General features: G+C 36.5%; 1 protein-coding gene across 6 annotated transcripts in view; it reads right to left on the reverse strand.

The window, feature by feature from the left end:
• The window catches only part of SPIRE1 (spire type actin nucleation factor 1), a 202894-nt gene that overhangs the window by 43013 nt on the left and 134217 nt on the right, over positions 1–25664 (reverse strand). For all 6 annotated transcript variants that reach the window (XM_058692765.1, XM_058692763.1, XM_058692762.1 and 3 more), the window contains exons 7-8: positions 6552–6638; positions 5565–5694 (exon numbers count right to left, since the gene is read on the reverse strand). In XM_058692765.1, the coding sequence (XP_058548748.1) occupies positions 5565–5694; positions 6552–6638 (217 nt within the window). The remainder of the gene's footprint in view (positions 1–5564; positions 5695–6551; positions 6639–25664) is intronic.

A 25664-nucleotide genomic window follows, 5' to 3' on the forward strand; every position in this document is an offset into this window, starting at 1 on the left:
TCTACATCCAAAGTGGGGCTTGAACTCATGACTCTGAGATCAAGAGCTGCCATTACACTGACCAAGCCAGCCAGGTGCCCCAATTTCTTAAGAATAAACTTATTTATTTCCTGTTGAAATAATTTGTCTTAAATTTTGTATTACATATGCTAAAGCCCACTGAATTGTATACATAATACAGGTGAATTTTATGGTAGATAAATTATGCCTCAGTCAACTTTTTTTTTTTTAAGCTTACTACAAAGACTTGATTGATTTAGGTATTCATGACAGTGAAAATTAACTATTTTCACTGCAGCCCCAAATTCTTAGCAGTATCATTGATTCTATAACCTAGGGTCAGGTAGGACAGCAGCTCAGATCTATAGCGGGGATGGATCCATAGGCATAATGGGCAGAATGTCTCCCCGTTAGTGTTTTCCAAAGTGGAATGCCTGTAGAGTTCCAACATCTAAATTTAATAGAAAGTATCTCTCAATTTTTTTTTTGGTAGATGTTTTTAAAGGAATAATTTATATTTACAATCCAAAATCTCAATACAGTATTTTTTACAAATGATGTGAAGGTAAAGCATTGAGTGACATCCCAAACGCAACTAGGTAAGATGTCAGAATCATATGTAGATGGTTTTAAAAAGCACTTATGTCAACAAAGGAGATGTGTATCTTCAATGGGGCAAATAATGCAACTCTTTTTGACAATCATACTTATTGTCTGATGATGAGGAAATATCTTAAGTATCTCATCCTAATATATAAATTAGGATGTAATTTTTAAACAAGCATTTTACTGTATTTTAGTTATCTCAGAGAAAAGTAGTTAGGAATTTTATGTTGAGGAGAATAATCTTCCACTCACCATTCAAAAAACCCTATATTTCTTGTAGAAACACTTTTCTAGATAGGTCTCTTCAGGCAAGGGAAACAAGCAAAATTAAACTCTTGGTACTACATCAAAATAAAAAGCTTTTGCACAGAGAAGGAAACCATCAACAAAACTAAAAGGCAGCCTACTGAATGGGAGAAGATATTTGCAAATGATATGACTGATAAGGGTTAATATCCAAAATATATAAAGAACTTATATAATTCAACACCAAAAAAAAAAAACGCAATTAAAAATGGGCAGAGGACATGAATATTTCTGCAAAGACATCCAGATGGCCAACAGATACATGAAAAAAAGTTCAACATCACTCATCATCAGGGAAATGCACATCAAAACCACGATGAGATATCATCTCACACCTGTCAGAATGGCTAAAAACAAAAACACAAGAAACAGCAAGTGTTGGCAAGGATGTGGAGAGAATGCAACCCTAGTGTAGTGTTGGTGGGAATGTCAACTACTGTGGAAAACAGTATGGATGTTCCTCAAAAAACCAGAAATAGAATCACCTTATGATCCAGTAATTCCACTACCGGGTATTTATCCAAAGAAAATGAAAACACCAATTTGAAAAGACACAGACACCTCTATGTTTATTGCAGCATTATTTATAATAGCCAAGATATGGAAGCAGCTCAAGTGTACATCAACTGATGAATGGATAAAGAAGATGTGGTATATACAATGGAACATTGTTTAACCATAAAAAAGAATGAAATCTTGCCATTTCCAACAGCATGGATGAATCAAAAGGATATGATTCTAAGTGAAAGAAGTCAGAGAAAGACAAATACCCTATGGTTTCACTCATACTCTGAATTTAAGAAACAAAACAAATGAACAAAGGAAAAAGACACAAACAAAAAAAAGATGTTGGTGGTTACCAGAGGGCATGTAGTTGCGGGAATGGGTGAAATAGGTGAAGGGGACTAAGAGTACATTTATCCTGAAGAGCACTGAGAAATGTATAGAATTGTTGAATCATTACATTGTACACCTGAAACTAAAATAACACTGTATGTTAATTATACTTGAATAAAAAAAAAAAAAGCCCACCTATCTAAAAAAACCCTGCATTTCTGAATTAAAATACTATTGATTCTATATTTCCCTAATTATGCATAGCAAATAAAATACAACATGGTCTCAGAGCACTCATCACCCTTCTCTAATATCTTCTCATTCTACTCTTCTCTGGTATAGGAACCTATCTTTTGAAATAAGACTGACTATTGCATAAGAAAAGGATGCTATTATTTCTTGGAAGATGAAGTTTGGATCTATTCCAAGTTCTATGTATTACAAAGAGGAGAGAAATCAAGCATAATAACAATTAAGGAGTTTAGGGAAAAGATGTTTAAAAAATTTTTTAATGTTTGTTTATTTTTGGGAGAGAGAGAATTGTGCACAAGTGGGGGAGGGGTAGAGAGAGGAAGAATGAGGATCTGAAGCAGGCTCTGTGCTGACAGCAGAGATCCCAATGCGGGGCTCAACCCACAAACCGTGAGATCATGACCTAAGCTGAAGTTAGATGCTCAACTGACTGAGCCACCCAGGAGCCCCAGGGAAAAGATGCTTTTAAAGGAACAATTTATATTTAAAACCCAAAGTCTCAATACAGTATGAGATGTTAGAAAAAAGAAAATGATCAGACATGAACAAAGACTGATGCACAAGAACAGTATTTTCAGACCTGACAGGGGAAAAAATGGAGAGTCTGTCAAACAATAGGGAAATAGGTAAATAAAACACAATATAGCCATATATCAAGATATAAGGTCCTTAGGAGTTGTATTTAATGACATGGGAAGATGTTCATGTCACATACACTGTTAAATGAAGAGAGCAGAATACTTTCTTGTCTCCATTTCATAATGCACAAGTAGATTCACAGTGGATGCCTCTGGCTGTTGAAATTATGGGTAACGTTTCTTCTATAACATTTACACATTTCCCCAATTTCTATAGTAGGATTCTGCTTGCAATTACGTGGAGGGGAAAGGTTATAAAAATATTTAGGGAAACTGCTCTTCAAGTTCATTCTGCCATCCTTACCAAACCAAACTCCCCAAAGCAAAATTGTATAGTAAGAACCAATGTAGATCTACAGAAAAAATGAGCCTAAATCCCTTGCTTTCAAATAAAATTCAAGATCAGTTTGAATGCAGAATCATAGAAATGAGACTCTCACAAAACGAATAATCACTTTCTATAACAGCTCAATTCTGGTTGTTGTGAAACACCCAATGCATAAGGTTAAAATAAAAAATAATAAGATATTCTCACAACATAAAATTGATATTTATTCTAAAGTAGGTTTTCTGTTATTGAGCATCTAATTTGTTTAAAATGAAATAGAAGAATATATATGTAGACAAAGAATATATATGATGACCCTTCCGGGCAATGAGAGTGTCCCCGTGACACTTACGAGGACTTCTAGTCTCTCCCTAGTCTCCCTAATCTCTCTGGCCTCACTAATGCCTTGTGATTGGCTGCTGTTAATGGTCTTGCAACATGAATATGCACAACACTCCAGAGTCATTCTTCTGTAAGCATTTGTGGGCAAACACTATGCCTTTTTCATCTCTGTTCCCCAGGAGATGACATGGTTGTTTAATAGAAAATAAAGGTTCAAAAAAATATTAGAAAAGCGAAGTAACTATATGTCAGATATCATATGCATTGTTCATGCACATTACGCCTATCTTGCGCCTCTCTTTTCTATTGCACTTCCACTGAAGTTTACAACCCCTCAGCCTAATTACTCTGTACTCCTATAAATCACAAAGCTTACTTTTATCATGGTAATATATTTGTTTTGCCTCACAGTTTTGCTGAAATCTTTCTATTACCCCCACTATTCTTTTTCAAGGTATAGTAATTTTTAAAAACTCCAGTCTTAAGCTAACATCATATTATATCACTTCCTTATTCTTCCACAGTGGTTCTTACTCTTTTGAAGCAGTGGACTCTTTAGGAATCTTAGGAAAGCCATGGACCCTCTGTCCAGAAAAATGCACATACATACACTTTGTGAACTAAGCACACATTTTTTATATTTCAGGGGATTCACAGACTCTCCTCAGGCCCATCTGAGGACTCTCAGGACTCTTGGTACACATGGCTTATATGCTTTAGTTATTATACAAATGCTCATATGGATTTGTCACTTAGCATGCTTTAAACATTATTTGTAAGAGATAATACTTGCTGCCATAAAAATTAGCAATAAATTGATACAATCCATACTCACTCTGTAGCTTTGTAACTGGAAGGTACATTCAATTATTTCAACACCTATGGGAGCCCTTCTACAACAATGAACAAGAAAGAAATGTGTCCTGCTGGCAAGGAGGTCACAAGGTAACAGAAGAGCCAAGAGTTTAATGAAAGGATATAACAACATGGAGTGACTGAAGAGTTCGAGGCTGGAAGCAGAGAGGATAGTCAAAGCTGATGTGATAAACTAGATAAGAATCTTCGAAGATGACGGGCTGAGTTAGGATAGTGTTGGGCTAAAAAAGGGGGAGGTTACAAAGATCCAGAATAAGAAACATCAACAGGACTTGGCTGTTAAGTAGGAGTCAGAGATGATGCTGAGGTTCTGCCTTGGGCACACTGAAATGGAGGAGGTTTGAGGAGAAAACAGATGATTTCACTCATTCTGCTGCAGGCCCCAGCTAGCAGAGAGCTGGATGAATGGATGTGAACTTAGAGGGATCAGTGGGCAGACAGGAGCTGAAATAGCTGGAATAAAAACCATGGAAAAAAGGGTGTGGTTGCTCAGGGAGAAGTGAGCCCAGGACAGAAATCTGAAGGACCAAGCAAAGTCTGAAAGAGTCAGGAAAAACCGATCAGAGGAGAAAACTAGGAGAGTGTGGTTCCTTTCCTGTTCAGATGCCATTATAATCTATTTTCCTAAAGGAAATTTCTCTGAATTCTTTGGGGATCTTTAATCTTACAAACAGAAGGAAAGTTATATGAACAAAAGTGTTTACAAACATTTTATAATATGGTCTTGCTATAAATCAAAATTAATGTGTTTACAGTACACATTAAACAATATTAAATATAGTAAATATAAAGGAACTTTGGGAATAAGTGATGTAAGATAATAATTGATGCTTGCATTACATAATACTGTATCTTTAAACCAATAATAAGACAACAGTAATGTGCAATAAAACTATGTATCACTTATATTTCTAAAACATAATAACTTTGTATGTGTATTATAATTTATGAAGTATTTTGACCACAACCCTATTTAATTCTTACATAAAAGCCATAATGAAAATGTAGAGGAATTTTTATCCCCCTTCTGCCAATGAAGAAATCAACACTCAGAGAGGTAAAGGGACTCTCCTAAAAACACAGTCTAGAGAATGGCAGAGCAACTCCCACTAAGCTATGATGCCCTCATGTATGTAGTTCAGTATCATATGGGGAGAGAATCTCCTCTTCCGTGAATTTCAAGTATAAACTTCAAGTAAGTGTGAAGGTGTGTGAGTGTGAGTGTGTGTGTGTGAGAGAGAGAGAGAGAGAAAAGGAAAGAGGAACAAACACTACTTTTACTTTGCACTATACCACTATTTTTCACTGGGCTGGTTGTATAAAGACATTGCTTCAAGTGGATGAGGCTGGACCAGCAGTGTAGTAAGCAGCTGACTCACCTAATCTGCTCCGTCTAATTTCCTCTGGGGAGACAGGCCGCAGCTTTCTTTCTGCTTTGATTTCTTCTAATATTCTTTCATGGAGGCTCCGTGGCCGTGGTGGAGTGGGTTTCAGTTTTCTGGCTGAGACCTTGGAAGAAAAAAAGTAATGGCTACAGACTTGAATAGTTGTTCTTAAACAATTTTTAATGAAGTCCATTCCTACAGTATAGATAGTATTTCACTGATTGAAACATTGCCTGATAAGACTATTTTAAGCAATAGGGAGATTATTGGATTTCACAGTAATTTATCACATGTGCTCAATCAATTTTAAGGAGTCAGTTTTGCTGAAGTTATAATTATGTTCACAATATGCTACCATGATAGGCAATCAACTGAAATGTAAACTATACTTTATCTATTACTATTATTGTTTTTAAAAGTAACATTCTTAAATGTTCATTTATTTATTTTTGAGGGGGGGCATGCACGAGTGCAAGCTGGGGAGGGACAGAGAGGGAGGGAGGGAGAGAGAATCCCAAGCAGGCTCCAACTCAGGGCTCGATCTCATGAACTGTAAGATTATGAACTGAGCCAAAATGAAGAGTTGGATGCTTAACCGACCGAGCCACCCACGTGCCCCTAAAAGTAACATTTTGAGTAAGTCATCACAACCTTCTTAGATTATTATTACCTTCTTTCTACTGTAAGGGCTGTAATAAGGGCTCACGGAGGCTGATTAATTTGCTCAGGGACATGTAGCTACTAAACTGCACCATGACTCAGGTCATTTTGAGTTAAAATATCCTAAGACAACCTTGTACTGCATAATTGTTAAGTATTTTTCTGTGACTGAAGAATGTAACTTACAGTTAGGCTTCACCATTTTGAGAATAAAAGTTTGGTGTAAAAACTACTTTGAGAGCTGAGTTCCAGAGATCACATTCTAGACAAGAGCATGTTGCTACCTTGTTCCAGCCAAGGGGAATGCCTCAGATTACATACCGGATTTAAAGGGGGTCTTGATCTGATGAAGTCCAGGATGATTTCATGAGCACTTTTTTTTAACCGAGGGGGAATATCACCATTCACCTGAAAGGAGACATAAAGTATAAGATTCATGTGACTATGGGATTATCATTATAAATTTCTGGGTACAGCGGTTATCTCAACATATGTCATAATATCACTGAAGTGTATTCTGGCTCTACCAAGGATGCATTTCAAATCAATAAAATGCAGAGTAAATGGCTGAGTGATCTAGAGCAAAAATAACTATGTAGAATTGACGAAAATAAAAGTTCATAAAATGAATCATTGGTTCTACCACTTTGGGAAAATATATATTAGATTCATCCCTTCCAACAAAAAGTTTCTAAAATTATAAATGTGAATGGAATAAATAATACTATGGTTATTAACTATTTTATAAACTATAAAGCCTTTTACGTCTTATTTTCATCCTTGTACAAACCTAGGTAACAGAAAAGAGACTGGTGACCTGATTCACATTCTGTAGATAAAACTCACGTCAAGGAGGGCATCTGCTACATTCACACAATTAGTAAGTATAAGAGTTCTGGTAGACCCCTCACCTGTTTCAGACTCCTGCTCTAATGTCCTTTTTCTTTTTTAAATGTTTATTTTTGAGAGAGAGAGAGAGAGAGAGAGAGAGAGAGAGAGAGCGAGCAAGTGAGTGCAAGCCAGGGAGGAGCGGGGGGTGGGGGGTGGGGGGGGCGGTGTCTGAAGAGGGCTCTGCCCTGACAGCAGAGAGCCTGATGTGGGACTTGAACTCATGGACTGTTAGATCTTGACCTGAGCAGAAGCTGGATGCTTAGCCAACTGAGCCACTCAGGTACCCCTAATTTTCACTTTTTTTTTATTTCAATGTGTTACAAAATAATTTTTTAAAGCAATTTAATAAACCTACAAAAAATGATCTAAACTCACATTATGACCACCCAAAAGGTACAGTTGTGACCATTTTGTCATATTTTTTCCCAGTCTTATATGAAAAAAATAGAATACGCTAGGCATTTTTCTGTCATGCTCCTCATGAAAGATGGATGAAAAAGGTATGTTAACAAATTATAAATTTAAAAAATGAGAAACACCTTAAACTTCTCAATAATCCAAAAAGTTAGCATGCTTTTTACTAATGCACTGCTTGAAAAATCTCTGTAACACTTTTCCCCTCTACTTTGGAGACCTACTGTTTGATTACACCATAATATTCTAACAACTTTATAATATCAATTTTGTTCGAGAGAAGAAAAAGATAATTTCGTTATTCCTCTTGCATCAATGGTTCGTTTTTTCATTTTGATGCTTCACAACTTGTTACTGGAAATGTCACTTAAATTTTAGAATTACTGTAAAATTTGGTCAGACCTTTTTCAAGTATTTTTGTAAGACTACAACATTTTAGGCATGGACAGTTTTCTTGTGTACTCACCAACTTTATAAATACTATTTTAATTGCTCACAAGTCATTAATTAGTTGGTTTTTCCTCACTGCAGCTGTATATTATGAGTTGTGATTTTTTTTTTTTTTTGGTCAATGTTGTTATTTTGTGTCCACTGAAAAATAATGTTAAATATATTTTTTAAAAAAAGGACCTGAACTGCCACTCCCAAGCATGGTTGGATCCCCAAATGCAACCCTTCTACCTGAGTTCAGGGAGGATGACAAGCCTGTTGTGGCCCACATAGCATCCACTCTCTCCTTCCCTGGGCCATACCTCCTAGTCCTGAATGAGGCCAGGATGGCCCATGGAAAGATTTAGGAGTAAAAGCTGCTTGAACCAAGTCAAGCTTGAGACTGCTAGTACTTGGTTCAAGGAGGGCATGTCCTGTAGCAGCAGAGCTAGAGGCCTAATGTGGCACAACCCCCATCTATGGATTTCATGTTACATAAGACATTTTTTTAAATCCTTATTGTATAGAACAACCTAATGAGACTTTCCTATTAACTTTCAATTATACTCCTGAACAGGGTAATACATATCTTTCTAGCCATTTTTCATATGCTTTTACTTTAATGTATACTTTCCATCACAACAGCAGGGCTTAGGGAATGGTTTAAATAAGGCCAGGGTTGTGAATTCCATTCCCTAAAAAAGTGCACAGTTTCCTCACTAGTCAGAAACTGTATCCTGGATCCCAATTACAAAGTGTGTGTCAGTGCTCATGAGGTAGATCGCAGAACTTTATGGATGTGAGTCAGTGAAAATCCTTACCATGAGGAGAAAAAGCAACTTTGTGCTAATACCATTCTGCAGCTGGCTCAGTGAAATTATACCCCTACACATACAGAACACATACTGAAACAAGTTGTCTGAGCTGCAATGATAAATGATTCCTGGATGAACACAAATAGTAGAGCCACAAGTAAATAAGACACTTCTACAACTTGATCTCATTTTTGAGCCACGATGCCTTAAACAAAGAACTTCTAAATAAAAGGTGTTGTTTCTATATCTTCATTAAAATTTTTTTTAATTATTTTTATTTATTTTTAAGAGAGAGAGAGACAGAGTGCGAGTGGGGGAGGGGCAGAGAGAGAGGGAGAGACAGAATCTGAAGCAAGGCTCCAGGCTCTCAGTTGTCAGCACAGAGCCCAACATGGGGCTTGAACCCAGGAGTGTGAGATCATGACCTGAGTCTAAGTTAGATGCTTAACCAACTGAGCTACCCAGCCATCCCTCTACATCTTCATTTTTAAAAGGTGAGTTATTTGAAGCTATTTGTTAGAATTAAAGCATTTTACTCAAACATTCTGAAAAAAGCCAACTGAGATGTTTTACACTTCTATAACTTAATATTCTGGATAATATCCAATATGGCTAAGCCACCAATTCCCAACATCACTACAAATGTACTGAAAACAGTGGATTACTGTGGTATGGTTGTATAGTTTAAACCTAAGGATTAAATATTTTTAAAATTATTTTTATTAAAAAAAATGCTTAATATTACTTTTTGAGAGCGAGCGAACGAGTGAGAGTGGGGGAGGGGCAGAGAGAGAGGGAAACACAGAATCTGAGGCAGGCTCCAGGCTCTGAGCTGTCAGCACAGAGCCCGACTTGGGGCTCAAACTCACAAACTGTGAGATCATGACCTGAGCTAAAATCAAGAGTTGGGTACTTACCTGACTGAGCCCCCTAGGCGCCCCTATACCTGAGGATTAAATTAAAAACATCTCAGCACAGTGCCTCATGTAAGATGGACCAGGTCTGAAAACTCTGTTTGCTCTTTACAAAAAAAAAATTTTTTTTTTATTTTTTAGAGAGAGAGGCAGAGCACAAGTGGGGGAGGGGCAGAAAGCGAAGGAGACAGTATGAAGCAGGCTTCGGGTTCTGAGTTGTCAGCACAGAGCCTGATATGGCTAGAACCCACAACCGTGAGATCATGACCTGAGCCGAAGTCAGATGCTTAAATGACTAAGCCACCCAGGTGCCTGTACAAAGATATTTCTTAATGGGGCACCTGGGTGGCTCAGTCGGTTGAGCGTCCGACTTCGGCTCAGGTCATGATCTCGCGGTCTGTAAGTTCGAGCCCCGCGTCGGGCTCTGTGCTGACGGCTCAGAGCCTGGAGCCTGCTTCGGATTCTGTGTCTCCCTCTCTCTCTGACCCTCCCCCGCTCATGCTCTGTCTCTCTCTCAAAAATAAATAAAACATTAAAAAAAATTCAAAAAAAAAAACAACAAAAAAACCCCAAAAATATTTCTTAAAGAAATTAGAAACTGGCATCTACTCATTAGAATAAAAAATTTTAATATCGAGTTTTTGAAGATTAAGTATGAGTAGTTGAATTTCTACTCTCATTTACCAGGTACATTTCTATAAAATAAGGAACTATTCACACTTTTAGTCTTTTATTTATTTTTTTAATGTTTATTTTTATTTTATTTTTGAGAGAGACAGACAGAGTATGAGCAGGGAAGGGGCAGAGAGAGGGAAACACAGAATCTGAAGCAGGCTCCAGGCTCCAAGCTGTCAGCCTAGAGCCCACACAGGGCTCAAACTTGCAGACTGTGAGATCATGACCTGAGCTGAAGTTGGATGTTTAAGTTAGCCACATTGGCACCCCAAATTTTAGTCTTTTAGAATGAAAACTTGAAAGCTCCCCACATGAACTTAATCATACTTGAACCTCCATCTGCCCAGCTCCTCGCATAGGGACTCAGTATATACTTACTTAAGCAATTTGCACAGATTCAACCAGACAGAGAAAGACACGGAAAGGAAAACAATGGCTACCATGAAGTAGAAACATCTATCCATTTCTCTTCACTTCCTACCCACAATCTACAAGTTCAAAAAATGTATCATTTATACCCAGATACATTGAATGGCAAACAGAGGCATCACTGATAATTATCATAAAAAACACATAAAACTACCTGTCATTACGAAGCTCACAGAGCCCTCAACAAACAAAAAGCTTAAATAACTTGGTCTTTGAAAAAACATTATTTTCTATTTCTGTCTTAAGCAAAACAGAACCACTAACAATGACGTAAGATTCCAACTAAAAATGTACAAAGCCAATCTATAGTTTATGGATTAATTTTGGACTCCCAACCAAACTGCTTTTTCCCCTCAGCTTGGAGGTTGAACGGACAAGTAAAAATTATACATATCTAAAGTAAACAGTGTGATTATCTGATATGTGTGTATACATTGTGACTGATGACCACAACCAAGCTAATTAACACATCCACCACCTCCCATAGTTACTGATTTTCTGTGTGATGAGAACATGTAAGATGTGTAGTCTCAGCATATTTCAGCACACAATAGAGTATTAGTAATGATAGCCACCGTGCTGAGTCCCCAGAACTTACTCATCTAATGACTGAAACATATGACCTATGACCAACATTTAACCAACATCTCTCCAGTTCCCCCATCACTGAGCCCTGGCAACCTACTGTTCTACTCTCAGCTTCACCATACAAATGAGATCATATACAGTATTTGTCTTTCTGTGCCCAGGTTATTTCACCTAGCATAATGTCCTCCAAGGTCATCAATTTTTTTGCAAATGGCAGGATTTCCTTCTGTATTGCAACTGAATTACTATTCCATTGTATATGTATACACTATCCATTCATCTGTTGACAGACATTTAGGCTGTTTCCATAACTTGGCTATTATGAATAATGCTGCAATAAACATGGGAGTGCAGATATCTTGAGATCCTGATTTGATTTCCTTTGGAAATATATGCAGAAGTGAGATTGCTGGTGATGTGGTAGTTCTATTTTTTTTGTACTATATTTGTTTGTTTGTTTATTTAATTTACATCCAAGTTAGTTAGCATATAGTGCAACAATGATTTCAGTAGATTCCTTAATGCCCCTTATCCATTTAGCCCATCCCCGCTCTCCCACAACCCCTCCAGTAACCCTCTGTCTGTTCTCTATATTTGAGAGTCTGTTTTGTCCCCCTCCCTGCTTTTATATTACTTTTGCTTCCCTTCCCTTTGTTCATTTATTCTGTATCTTAAAGTCCTTATATGAGTGAAGTCAGCACAGAGCCTGATGTCTTTGATATGATATTTGTCTTTCTCTGACTAATTTCACTTGGCATACCTCCATCCACGTAGTTGCAAATGGCAAGATATCATTCTTTTTGATTGCCGAGTACTACTCCATTGTATATATGTACCACATCTTCTTTATCCGTTCATCCATCAATGGACATTTGGGCTCTTTCCATACTTTGGCTATTGTTGACAGTGCTGCTATAAACATTGGCATGCATGTGTCCCTTCGAAACAGCATACCTAGTAGTGCAATTGCTGAGTCATAGGGTAGTTCTATTTTTAATTTTTTGAGGAAGCTCCACACTGCTTTCTAGAGTGGCTGCAAGAGTTTGCATTCCCACCAGCAGTGCAAAAGAGATCCTCTCTTTCTCTGCATCCTAGCCAACACCTGTTGTTGCCTGAGTTGTTAGTGTTAGCCATTCTGACTAAATACCTTGGTATTTATATCTTGGATAAATACCTAGTAGTGCAATTGCTGAGTCATAGGGCAGTTCTATTTTTAATTTTTTGAGGAAGCTCCACACTGCTTTCTAGAGTGGCTGCAAGAGTTTGCATTCCCACCAGCGGTGCAAAAGAGATCCTCTCTTCCTCTGCATCCTAGCCAACACCTGTTGTTGCCTGAGTTGTTAGTGTTAGCCATTCTGACTAGTATGAGGTGGTATCTCATTGTGGTTTTTAATTCATATTTCCCTGATGATGAGTGATGAACATTTTTTCATGTGTCGGTTGCCATCTAAATGCCATCTGGATGTCTTCTTTGGAGAAGTGTCTATTCATGTCTTTTGCCCATTTCTTCACTGGATTATTTGTTTTTTTGGGTGTTGAGTTTGATAAGTTCTTTATAGATTTTGGATACTAACCCTTTATCTGATGTCATTTGCAAATATCGTCTCCCATTCTGTTGGTTGCCTTTTAGGTTTGCTGATTGTTTCCTTCGTTGTGCAGAAGCTTTTAATTTTGATGAGGTCCCAATAGTTCATTTTTGCTTTTGTTTCCCTTGCCTCTGGAGACGTGTTGAGTAAGAAGTTGCTGCGGCCAAGGTCAAAGAGATTTTTGCCTGCTTTCTACTCGAAGATTTTGATGGCTTCCTGTCTTACATTTAGGTCTTTCGTCCATTTTGAGTTTATTTTTGTGTATGGTATAAGAAAGTGGTCCAGGTTCATTCTTCTGCATGTTGCTGTCCAATTTTCCCAGCACCACTTGCTGAAGAGACAGTCTTTATTCCACTGGATATTCTTCCCTGCTTTGTCAAAGATTAGTTGGCCATATGTTTATGGGTCCATTTCTGGGTTCTCTATTCTGTTCCACTGATCTGAGTGTCTGTTTTGTGCCATGTGGTAGTTCTATTTTTAATTCTTTCAGGAACTGCCATACTTTTTTCCATATGGCTTTACCAATTTACATTCTACCACCAGTGCACAAAGTTCCCTTTTCTCCATATCCTCACCAACACTTGGTATGTTTTGCTTTTTTAATAACAGCTATCCTAACAGGTATGAATGAAGTGACATATCACCATGGTTTTGACTTTCATTTCCCCGATGACTAGTGATTTTAAGTAACTTTTCATAAACCTGTTAGCAATTTATATATCTTCTTCAGAAAAATGTTTATTTAGGTCCTTTGCACTTAAAATTTTTTTATTTATTTATATTATTTATTTTATTGCTATTGAGTTGTATGAGTTCCTCATATGTTTTGGATATTGGCCTTTTAGCAGGTATGTTTGCCTAACCAAATTTCAAAAACATTTCCTTTTATTAAAGAAAAACATTGTAAAAAAGTATTGGGGTGCCTGGGTGGCTCAGTCAGTTAAGCATCTGACCTCAGCTCAGGTCATGATCTCGTGATTTATGGGTTTGAGCCCCACACAGGGGTCTGTGCTGACAGCTCACAGCCTGGAGCCTGCTTCAGATTCTGTGTCTCCCTCCCTCTCTTGCACTCCCTTGCTTGTGCTCTGTCTCTCTCTCTCTCTCTCTAAAAAAAATAAACATTAAAATAAAATAAAAAAAAGAAAAACAAGTATCTTCAACACTGATGCAAATCCCCCTATATATAAAGAGCAGTTAGAAATCAGTAAGAAAGACTAGCAGCACCTAGGTCGCTCAGCCAGTTAGGTGTTGACTCTTGATTTCAGCTCAGGTCATGATCTCATCGTTTGTGCGGTTGACCCCCATATTGGGCTCTGTGCTGACAGTGTGCGGAGCCTGCTTGGAATTCTCTGTCTCCCCTTCTCTCTGCCCTTCCTCCCACCATGTGCGTTTGCATTCCCTCTCTTTCAAAATAAATGCAGTAAATAAACTTAAAAAATTATACTAAATCGTACTAAAAATTGTTTCTGTTGTCACCCACTACAGCCTCATCTTCAGCAGTGTTTTGGAAATGCAAAATATTCTTATAAATCAATTATATTTGTGTATCAATATTTATTTAAAGCGGCAGAAATCCAGTTTATGTTATTTATTAACAGTTACATAGTATTACTAGAGTTTCATAAAACATGTGGCCTGCCACATACTCCCTGCACCTCTAACACACATACTTGAAAGAAAGGGTAAGATAGTTTTCCTCAGAAACATGAGAAGCTACAATTTCATCATTAGGATTTCAAATATATCTCCAAATTTCTAATCACAAAGAGGTTTACGAGGGTTTTAGACAAGTTGACATTATTCACCAAAGGCCTTAAAGATGTGTATATTCACTGATCCAATAATTCCATGGCTAGAATTTACACTGAGGAAATTAATACAGCTTTTTATATAATACTAAAAAATGGTAAATCTATATTATCACCTCATATTTGTCAGAATGGCTATTATCAAAAAGATAAGACATAACTGTTGGTAAAAATGTGGAGAAAAGGGAACACTTATGTACTGTTGGTGGGAATATAAATTGGTGCAGACACTACGGAAAACAGTGTGGAGGTTCCTCAAAAAAATTAAAAATAGAAATATCATATGATCTAGAAATTCCATTTCTGGGTATTTATCTGAAGGAAATGAAACACTAACTTGAAAAGGTAGCTATACTCCGTGTTCACTGCAGCATTGTTTATAATACCAAGACATGGAAACAACCTAAGTGTCCACTGACAGATGAATGGATAAAGAAAATGGGGCACTTGAGTGGTTCAGTTGGTTAAGCATCTGACTTTGGCTCAGGTCATGATCTCACAGTTTGTGGGTTTGAGCCCTGTGTTGGGCTCTGTGCTGACAGCTCAGAGCCTGGAGCCTGCTTTGGATTCTGTGTCTCCCTCTCTTTCTGACCCTGCCCTGCTCACACTCTGTGTGTCTCTCTCTCTCTCTCAAAAATAAATAAACATTAAAAAAAATTTAAAGACAAATATAAAACAACAATCATAAATCTATGTCAATAGACACAAAATGTATAAATTAGACATAATTTATGACAATAACAACATGGGGGGGGATAAGCTATAAAGGAGAAGGGTTTTTATACATTATTAAAACTAAGCTGGTATTACCTCAAACTTGATTGCTATAAAGGTAAGATATCAATTATAATCTCTAGGGAACTACCAAGAAAAAAAGAAAAAATATAGAAAAAAATGAGAAGAGAATCAAAATGGTATATAGGAAAAAAATAATCACAAAAGAAGGTGGCAATGAAGAAATTATAGGACAAATGAGATTTAAAATATAAAGAAAATAAATGTCAAAAGACAAATAATTTCTTCCTTATCACTAATTATCTGCAGTATAAAAGGAATCAATTCTCCAACTGAAGAAATCAACAGAGTGGACAAAGAAAACATGATCTAATTTTGTGCTGTCTACAAGACTCAAATAAGATCCAAAGACATGTATAAGTTGAAAGTGAAAGCATGAAAAAAGATATTCCATGCAAATAGTAATCAAAGGAGAGATTGGGTGGTTTTATTAATATCAGACAAAATAGACTTTCAGACAAAAACTGTCACAAAAGACAAAGAGAGACATCATATATTGATAAAAGGGCCAATAAATCAAGAAAATATAAATATAAACGCACCTAAATATATGAATTAAAAATAGAAATAGTTCTATAATAATAGTTGGAGACTTCAATAATGGGTAGAACTAGAAAGGTCAGTAAGGAAAGAAAGAACCTGAACAACACTATACTCCAATTAAACAAACCAACTAATAATATAGAACATTCTACCCAACAGTCTGCTTTTTCTTAAATGCACAAAGAACATTCTCCATGTTAGACCTCAAAACAACTCTCAACACATTTAAAAAGACTGAAATCATAAAAGCATCTTTTCTAATCACAAAGGAAAGAAACCACTGGCAGAAGGAAAGCTGAAAACATTCACAAATATGTGAAATTTTAAAAACACACTGCTAACAACCAGGAGAAATTATGAGTCAAAGAAGAAATTATCAGTAGAATAATAAAATACCTTGAAATTAATGAAAATGAAAACACAATATACAAAAATTTATGAAATGCAGTGCTCAGAGGGAAATTCATAGTTGTAAAGACCTATATTAAGAAAGAAGGAAGAAGAAAGAATTCAAATCAATAACCTGACTTTACATCTTAAGGGTCTAAGAAACAAACAAGCTTGCATAAGGAAAGAAATGATAAAGATTAGAGAATAAATAAATCAAGAAAGAAAAATAGACAAAATTAACAAAGCCAAAAGTTGTTTCATTCATTCAAAGATCAACAAAATTAATCAACAGACTGACCAATAAAAAAAGAGACAGGATTCAAAATACAAATATTAGAAATGGAATCAAAGTAGGGACATTACTACAGATGTTACAGAAATACAAAGCATTACAAAAGAATAGTATGATAATTTTACATTAACAAATAAGATAGGGGCGCCTGGGTGGCGCAGTCGGTTAAGCGTCCGACTTCAGCCAGGTCACGATCTCGCGGTCCGTGAGTTCGAGCCCCGCGTCAGGCTCTGGGCTGATGGCTCGGAGCCTGGAGCCTGTTTCCGATTCTGTGTCTCCCTCTCTCTCTGCCCCTCCCCCGTTCATGCTCTGTCTCTCTCTATCCAAAAATAAATAAAAAACGTTGAAAAAAAAAAAATTAAAAAAAAAAAAACAAATAAGATAATCTAGATGAGATGGACAAATATCTACAAAGACACAAACTAACAAAACTGATTAAAAAGGAAGAATGTGAGGGAGGGAGGAAGAGAGAAAGAGAAAGAAAATCTGAACAGACTTCTAACAGGTAAAGAGATTGAGTAAGGAATCAATCTCCCAACAAAGAAGGGCCCACGACCAGAAGACTCCACTGGTGAAGTCTACTCAAACATTTAAAAAAGAATTAACCCCAATCCCTCTCAAATTGTTCCAAACATTAGAAAAGGAGGTAACACTTCCTTACTTATTCTGAGGCCAACACTACCCTGATACCAAGCCAGACATGGGCATCACAAGAATACTATGTATTAAATCCCTTCTGAATACGGACGCAAAACTCCCAACCAAATAATAAGCTGACTCTAGCAGCATACTAAAAGTATTGTACATCATGACCAACTGGGATTTGTCCCATAAATGCAAGGATGGTTCAATGCATAAAAATACACCAGGTAATACACCACCCACGTTAATGGAATGAATCAAAAGAACCCACGTGATTGTCTTAATTAATACAGAAAAATGATTTAGCCTAATACCAACAACACATGATAAAAATACTCAACAAACTTGGAATGGAAGGAAACTTCCTCAGCATGATAAAAATCATTTGTGAAGGGGAGCCTGGGTGGCTCAGGTGGCTGAGTGTCTGACTTCAGCTCAGGTTATGATCTTGCTGTTCCAGATTTCGAGCCCTGTATCAGGCTCTGTGGTGATAGCTCAAAGCCTGTAGCCTGTTTCAGATTCTGTGTCTCCCCGTCTCTCTCTCTCTGCCCCTCCCCCACTCATGATCTGTCTCTGTCTCTCATAACATTAAAAAAAAATTTTTAAGTAAACATTTAAAAAAATTTTTTTAAGTCATTTGTGAAAATCCATAGCTAATATTATACTCAATGACGAAAAACTGAATACCTTCCCCTTAACATCAGAAAGAAGATATGGATGCCTGCTTTTGCTAATTCCATTCAACACTGATGTTTCTAGCCAGGATAATTAAAAGGCATCCAGAGGGGTAAGGAACGAGTGAAAGTATCTCTCTTCACAGATTACATGATCATGTATATAAAATAAAATATCCTAAAAAATCCATTTAAAAATTATCAGTGTTAATAAACTTGGCAAAATTGCAGAATATAAGAGAAACATATAAAAATCAGTTGTGTATGTACATATAATATGTATATGTATGTATAATGCATATACATTAGCAATGAATGATCCAGAAAAAATTAAGAGAACAATCCCATTCACAATGACATTGAAAATAATAAAATATTTAGGAACAAATTTAACCAATGAGGTGTAAGGCTTATATCCTGAAAACCATCAAACACTGCTGAAAGAAATAAAAGAAGACCTAAATAAATGGAAAGACATTCCATGTTTATGGACTGGAAGACTTAATATTGTTAAGATGACAATATAACCAAAAGTGATCTAGAGATTCGATATAATCTCTTATCAAATTCTCAATGTATTTTTTTGCAGAAATAGAAAAGCCTATTTTAAAATTCACATGGAATCTCAAAGAATTCTGAATTACCAAAACAATCTTGAAAAAGAAAAACAAAGTTGAAGGACTCACTTTCAGATTTCCAAGCTTATCACAGAGCTATAATAATTAACTATATGTATTGTAATCATCCCACAGTGTGGGATAAACATAGGACAGTCATAATATATCAATGAAACAGAATTCAGAGTTCAGAAATAAACTCATACATTCAACTGATTTATGACAAAAGTCCCAAGACCATTAAATGGAGGTAAGAAAAGTCTCAACAAATGATGCTAAGACAAATGGGTATCAAAATGCAAAAGAATGATGTCTGACCTTTACTTCACACTATATGCAAAAAATTAACTTAAAATAGATTGAAGACCTACATATAAGAGCTGAAAGTATAAAAGTCTTAGAAGAAAACAGGGGTAAATCTTTATACCCTTAGATTTGACAATATATTTTTAGAAATGACACCAAAAGCCTGAGCAATAGGAGAGAAAGAATAGATAAATTGAATTTTGGCAAAATTAAAACCTTTTCTGCTTCAAAATACACTATTAAGAGAGTAAAAAGACAATCTACAGAATGGGAGAAAATATTTGCAAATCATGTCTGTCAAGAGTCTAGTATCCAGAGTATATAAAGAATTTTTATCATTCAACAAAAATACAAACAACACAATTAAAAATTAGGCACAGGATTTGCGTTGACTTTTCTTCAAAGAAGATATACAAAAGGCCCACAAGCACACGAAAACATAAAACATCATTAGTCATTAGGGAAATGCAAATCAAAATCACAGTGAGATTTCACCTCATACTTACTATGGTAGGCATAATTAAAAACAAAAATGGACAGTAACAAATGTTGGCAAGAATGTGGAGAAACTGAAACTCTCATACACTGCTGGTGGGAACATAAAATGATGCAAGTGGTACAGAAAGCAGTTTGGTGGTTCCACAGTAAGTTAAACTTAGAATTATCATGATCCAGCCATTTCACTCTTAGGCATTTACCCAAAAGGACTGAAAACAAGTATTCAAACAAAACTTGTACATGACTGATCACAGCAGCACTATTCACAATAGTGAAAAGGTGGAAAGAACCCAAATGTCCATCACATGATGAATGGATAAACAAAATATGGTATATGCACACAATGGAATGTTATTCTACCATAAAAAAGAATAAAGTACTCTTACATGCTACAATGTGGATGAACCTAGAAAGCATTATTCTAATTTTAGTATATGTGCTGCCGAAGCGAGCACTAGAAAGCATTATTCTAAATGAAAGAAGCCAGACACAAAAGGTCACATATTATTTGATTCCATTTATATGAAATATCCAGAAATATCCAGAATACATGAAATATCCATAATCAGGGCAGGGGAGATTAGGAGTAACTGCTTCATGGGTACAGGGTTTCCTCTGAGGTGATGAAATTATTTTCGAACAAGACAGAGGTGGAGGATGCACAAAACTGTGGATGTACTAAATGCCACTGAGCTATATATCCACTTTAAATACCTTAAATGAATGAATGAGTGAGTGAAAGAGAGGAGAAAAAAAAACAAAAGCAAAAACAAACAACCAGACTCTTTAAAAGCCTTTCATTTACCACAAAAGAATAATACCTTCCAAACCTGGATGCACAGTTATGTCTACTACATCCCATTATTTCCCAAATACATGATCTTGAGCCTTACCCAATGTTATATGTCTTAAAACATATTATAACCCAGCTGAAACCTGTGAAATCAACACCTACAAGAGAAATCTATCCTATGTAATTCTTAGTATCAGACAAGTTTAACTACTATTTAGCACAATTATTTTCTCTGATAAAAATAGATTGATTTAGTTATATAGTGGGTGACAGGTAAGACATTAGTTATAGATCGAATAGAAATGTTAATAATTTATTAAGCAGTATCAACATTTACTTATTTTAATCAATAATATGAATTTCTAAATAATTCCTTCAGGATAAGAGATTTTGAAAATCACCTGGGATTAATGTTGAGTACTCCCACTCAGAGAGGATATAGTTCAAATAAGTAGAAATTTTTGAAAAAGACAGCATTGCCCAATATTAGCAACAAAAATTATCTTGCATTGTTTGTAAAAGTGTAAACTGGTATAAGTTTGGCAAAATGTATTAAAATTTTAAATGTGCACAATCCTTGATTTATCCATCTCACCAACAGAAATTTAAACCAAGGAGATAATTAGATGAGATGTTTGAGGATATTCATCATAGTACTAATTAAAACAACGAAAACTGGAAACAATCTAAATGTCTATTAATAGAGGCTTGGGTAAATAATTCACAGTGCACATACACTAGAAAATACTGTGAAGTCATTTAAAAAAGAGAGACTATCGGACATTCATTCCTCACAGGAATTACAGACTGAAAAGGGCTAAAAAACAGTACATGATTCTCTTTGTATAAATAATCATCCATCCATGAATATAGAAGAGTTTGGAAGGAGAGGTTCTTCAAGATGCTGAATGGTACAGATGGAAGATTTTCAGGAAATTTTTGCTTTTATTTATGTCTCCTAAAAATTTTTTCTACAATGACCATGTACATAGAAAAAAGACAAATGTGTTTTGTGGAAAATGTATGCGAAAGCATGGTGTATTGCAACTGGGTTTAATTATAATCTGTTAAATACTGAAGACACTTACTGATGGCCTCTTATCCTTCTAAAGCCTACCGTACCTGTTCCAACCATTTCATCTCACAGAATGCTCCTTGTTGCTGCCCATAAATTGGAACTCTATCTTCATGAGGCAGTGATGTCCCTGAGATGCTTTCTGCAGTGTATTTTATGGCATTTGATTTGTCTGCTAAGCTATAAGTTCTGCTGTGTTTTCATAGCAGTGCAAGTGCTCGGCTGTGATGAGTCAGACTCCTGCAGGTGCAGCTGGCTATGGAAGGAGCACACCCAGCAGTCACACATAACCCTTCAAGGAGAATGTGCACAACATTGTCAGAGATGGGCAGATGTACCTTTCTCAGTTTTACAGCATTAGCGAAGAACCCAGGCTTCTCTTCAGGAACAACACAGCTGCTTTTTGCTCATCACCTGGACCCAAACATATTTTCCAGTGTCCTATCATGTCTACTTGTGTGATTCCACGACCTTTTGAAAACTCAGCTGTCCCGTTAGGGTAACATCAATGTCTATTTGGTCAAATATTATTCATTCTTCCAATTCCAAGCCCAGAATAACCTTTCCTTGGAGCCTCCCTTAACATGTTCAGAAAGAGCTGGCTGTCTCTTCTATATCTTACCCTCAACCTTTCACTTATTGTATATTGGTGTCTCTAACCATACTGTGAGAATGGAACCATACATTCATCTTTAAATCACCAGTACATGGCATAAAACCCTAAATAAAACTTTAATTAATTAAATTTTAGATAAAATTAAATCTTTGTAAAATGTATGGAAATACACCCATTCTGGAAAACTGTTTGACTATTTTTCATAGAACTAAATATGCCCTTACAATATGACCCAAACAGTTACACCATGGACATTTATCCCAGAAAAATGGAAACTTGTGCCTATATAAAAACTTGTACACAACTGATGATAGCAGCTTTATTCTTAATATCTCCGAATCGGACACAACCCATATACCTTTTAATAGGTGAATGGTTAAGCAAACTATGTTATGTTCATATGATGGGATATCACTCAGCAATAAAAAAGAGTGAATGATTGATAGGCATGACAACTGGGACAGATCTCAAGGAATGAGTGCTGAGTAAAAAACGCCAATCTCAAAAGGTTATACTCTGTACTGTTCCATTTATATAACGTAACTGAAGCAACAAACTTAAGGACTCCACACAGGAGTCCTGTGGTGTTGGAATAGTTCTGCATCTGGTGATGGTAGTTACATAAATCTACAAATGTGACAAAATTTCACAGACACACACACACACACACGCACGTGGAGTTTAGGGTTATGACGTGACAGTGGAAGGACACAAAAAGTTGACAAGAAATAGAATAATACTACCAAAGCTAGGCCTTAGAAAGGTTAATCCAGTAGCAGTATCAAGTACTGGAGGGTCGGAGGGGACTGGAACAGAGGCAGGAAGGTGATGCAAAAGACACTATAGAAAGAATTAAGAATTCTAATTCTTACAATTAAGAATTCTAACAATTAACTGGATGTAAGGAGAGAAAAAAGTGTGTAAATTTATAGAAAAAGGTATTAACAGTGGTCATCTCTGCATTTTACGACTGCAGAGATTTCCAGTTTATAATTTTTTTGTATTTGCACTGATGAAGTTTTAAAAATTGTGATAATTACTTTTATATTCAGGAAAAGTCTATTTTCCTAAAAAATGTGAAGTAAATAATTTGTTATTGTAAAGCATTTGACTGACTAAAAGTCATTTTATTATTATTTTCTAATATGAAATTTACTGTCAAATTGGTTTCCATACAACACCCAGTGCTCATCCCAACAGGTGCCCTCCTCAATGCCCATCACCCACCCTCCCCTCTCTCCCACTCCCCATCAACCCTCAGTTTATTCTGTTTTTAAAAGTCTCTTATGGTTTGGCTCCCTCCCTCTCTAACTTTTTCTTCCTTCCCCTCCCCCATGGTCTTCTGTTAAGTTTCTCAGGATCCACATAAGAGTGAAAACATATGGTATCTGTCTTTCTCTGTACGTAAAAGTCTTTTTAAAAGACAGCAACAAAGAAAAGATCTCAAACTGATAGTAAAAGATGTTAGCCCAGGTGAGCTGAAGAATGATGATCTTACATGAACACGAAAAGAAGGGCAAATGTGGGGACACAGAATATTGAGACCAGTCTTGGATATACTTGGTTTAAGAAATCCTGGAAGAGGTGCCCGAGAAAGTGTTAAATATATAAAGTACTCAAGGCAGCAGAGGCTATTTAAGACAGTTGAGAACTGCAGTCACACAGATACTGAAGTATAGGTGATAATGAAAATTTTAAGTTTTAAGGGAGAAAATGTGGACCATGAAAAAACTCTATAGGAGCCAAATCTTGAGGAATGTTTGTGTTTAGGGCATGACAGAAGGCAAAGAAGAGAGTGCAGTGGTTGTCCCCAAGACAGGGTTGGGGATGGGGAGATGGGAGGTCCCACACACAAGGAAGGAAACAAAGCAGACTCCTCCTCTGACTCTCCCCACCTTCTTTCAGACCCTGCAACCCGACAAACTCCACCCCTAGCTTCTAATGCTCTACTTTCCCCTTCCCTACAACCTACAGCCTTTCCCAAGCATTATTACCAAACAAAACTTTCTTTAGCCCCAATGTGCCTTCCAGATGCTAGCTACCCTTAGATCTCTTTTTAAAAACTTCTTTAAAAAGGCACACTCAGACTGTTTCTGCTTCCTCATTTCCAACCTACAATCTGGTTTCTTTCTATTTCTTTACTTAATAAAGGTTACAAATCATGTCCATGTTGCTAAATTTGTTAAATATTTCTCAATGCTTAAATGGTCTGACCTGCCAGCAGCATTCTGCCTCCTAAAATGCTACCTCCCTTTTGCAGCTGTGACCCCATTTTTCCTATGTTTCTTCTCTAGCTACACCTTTTCAATCTGTTTACCACCTTCCTCTGTTCTAGTCTCTTACATGCTGAGGCTCCCTGGGATCTGTCCCAAAGCTGATCTCTCCTCTTACCCTCTGCCCTGTCCCTGAGAACTCCAGTATGTCAGCTGTTCCCCACCCTCCTTGCCAACTTTAGCCCTCACGATTATACATTCCATTCTATACTCCAATTATGGAGAATTTTTGTAGTTTTCTTATGTCAAATCCTATCACTTCTTGGTCTTTGTACATTTTTTTTTTGGCATATAGCCTCTTACATTGAGCTTATCACACTGTATTGTATTGCCTAATTACCTGTGGCTCCCACCATACTTTAAACTTCCTGAGAACAAGGACTATATTACATCCTTTTTCCAGAGTCTAGAATAGTGCCTGGAACATGAGAAGTGCCTAGTACATAATTGTTAAATTAAAATAAAATTAAGAAATATACAACTGGTATATATTTTAAAATGTTTAAATGTACTTGTAACCAAAGAAATATAGATTTAAAAAAATTTTTTTATGTTCATTTATTTTTGTGAGAAAGACAGAGTACAAGCGAGGGAGGGGCAGAGAGAGACAGATAAACAGAATCCGTAGCAGGCTCCAGGCTCTGAGCACAAAGCCCGACATTGGCCTCGAGCTCACGAACCATGAAATCATGACTTGAGCTGAAGTCGGATGCTTAAAGGACTGAGCCACACAGGCACCCTCAGAGAAATATAGATTTTAAAAATAAAAGTATTTTCTCCCAGTCAAATTTGTCAACCCCAAATGATACCCACTTTAGTCAAGGATATGAAGAAATGGGCAAAACTACTGTGTTGTAAATAGTAATCATCATGATATAACTAAAGGGCAATTTGGCCACACAAGTGTGTAGCACACAGCACAGGTTCTGACAGAATGGGGATGAAGATAGGCTTTGCCTTATAACTAGTTGTCTGAAGAGCACCTTTAAACTTCAGTTGCCTCATTCCTAAAAGAGATCAGATTTACTAAGAAGTAAATCAACATAATATAGCTGCAATATTGCAGCTTATTAAAATTAACAAAGAGCTCAAACAGCTACCTAAATGTTTTTTTTAGAGTTTATCTATTTATCTATCATCTATCTATCTATCTATCTATCTATCTATCTATCTATCTATTTATCTATCTATGTAATCTCTACACCCAATGTGGGGCTTGAACCCAGAGATCAAGAGTCGCATGCTCTTGGGGGCGCCTGGTTGGCTCACGCAGCTGAGCGTCTGAGTCTTGACTTTGGCTCAGGTCATGATCTCATGGGTTCGTGGGTTCAAGCTCCGCATTGTGCTCCACAATGGCAGTGCAGAACTTGT

The sequence above is a fragment of the Neofelis nebulosa genome, chromosome 11 (genome assembly GCF_028018385.1).
Source record: "Neofelis nebulosa isolate mNeoNeb1 chromosome 11, mNeoNeb1.pri, whole genome shotgun sequence".
Lineage (NCBI taxonomy): Eukaryota > Metazoa > Chordata > Mammalia > Carnivora > Felidae > Neofelis > Neofelis nebulosa.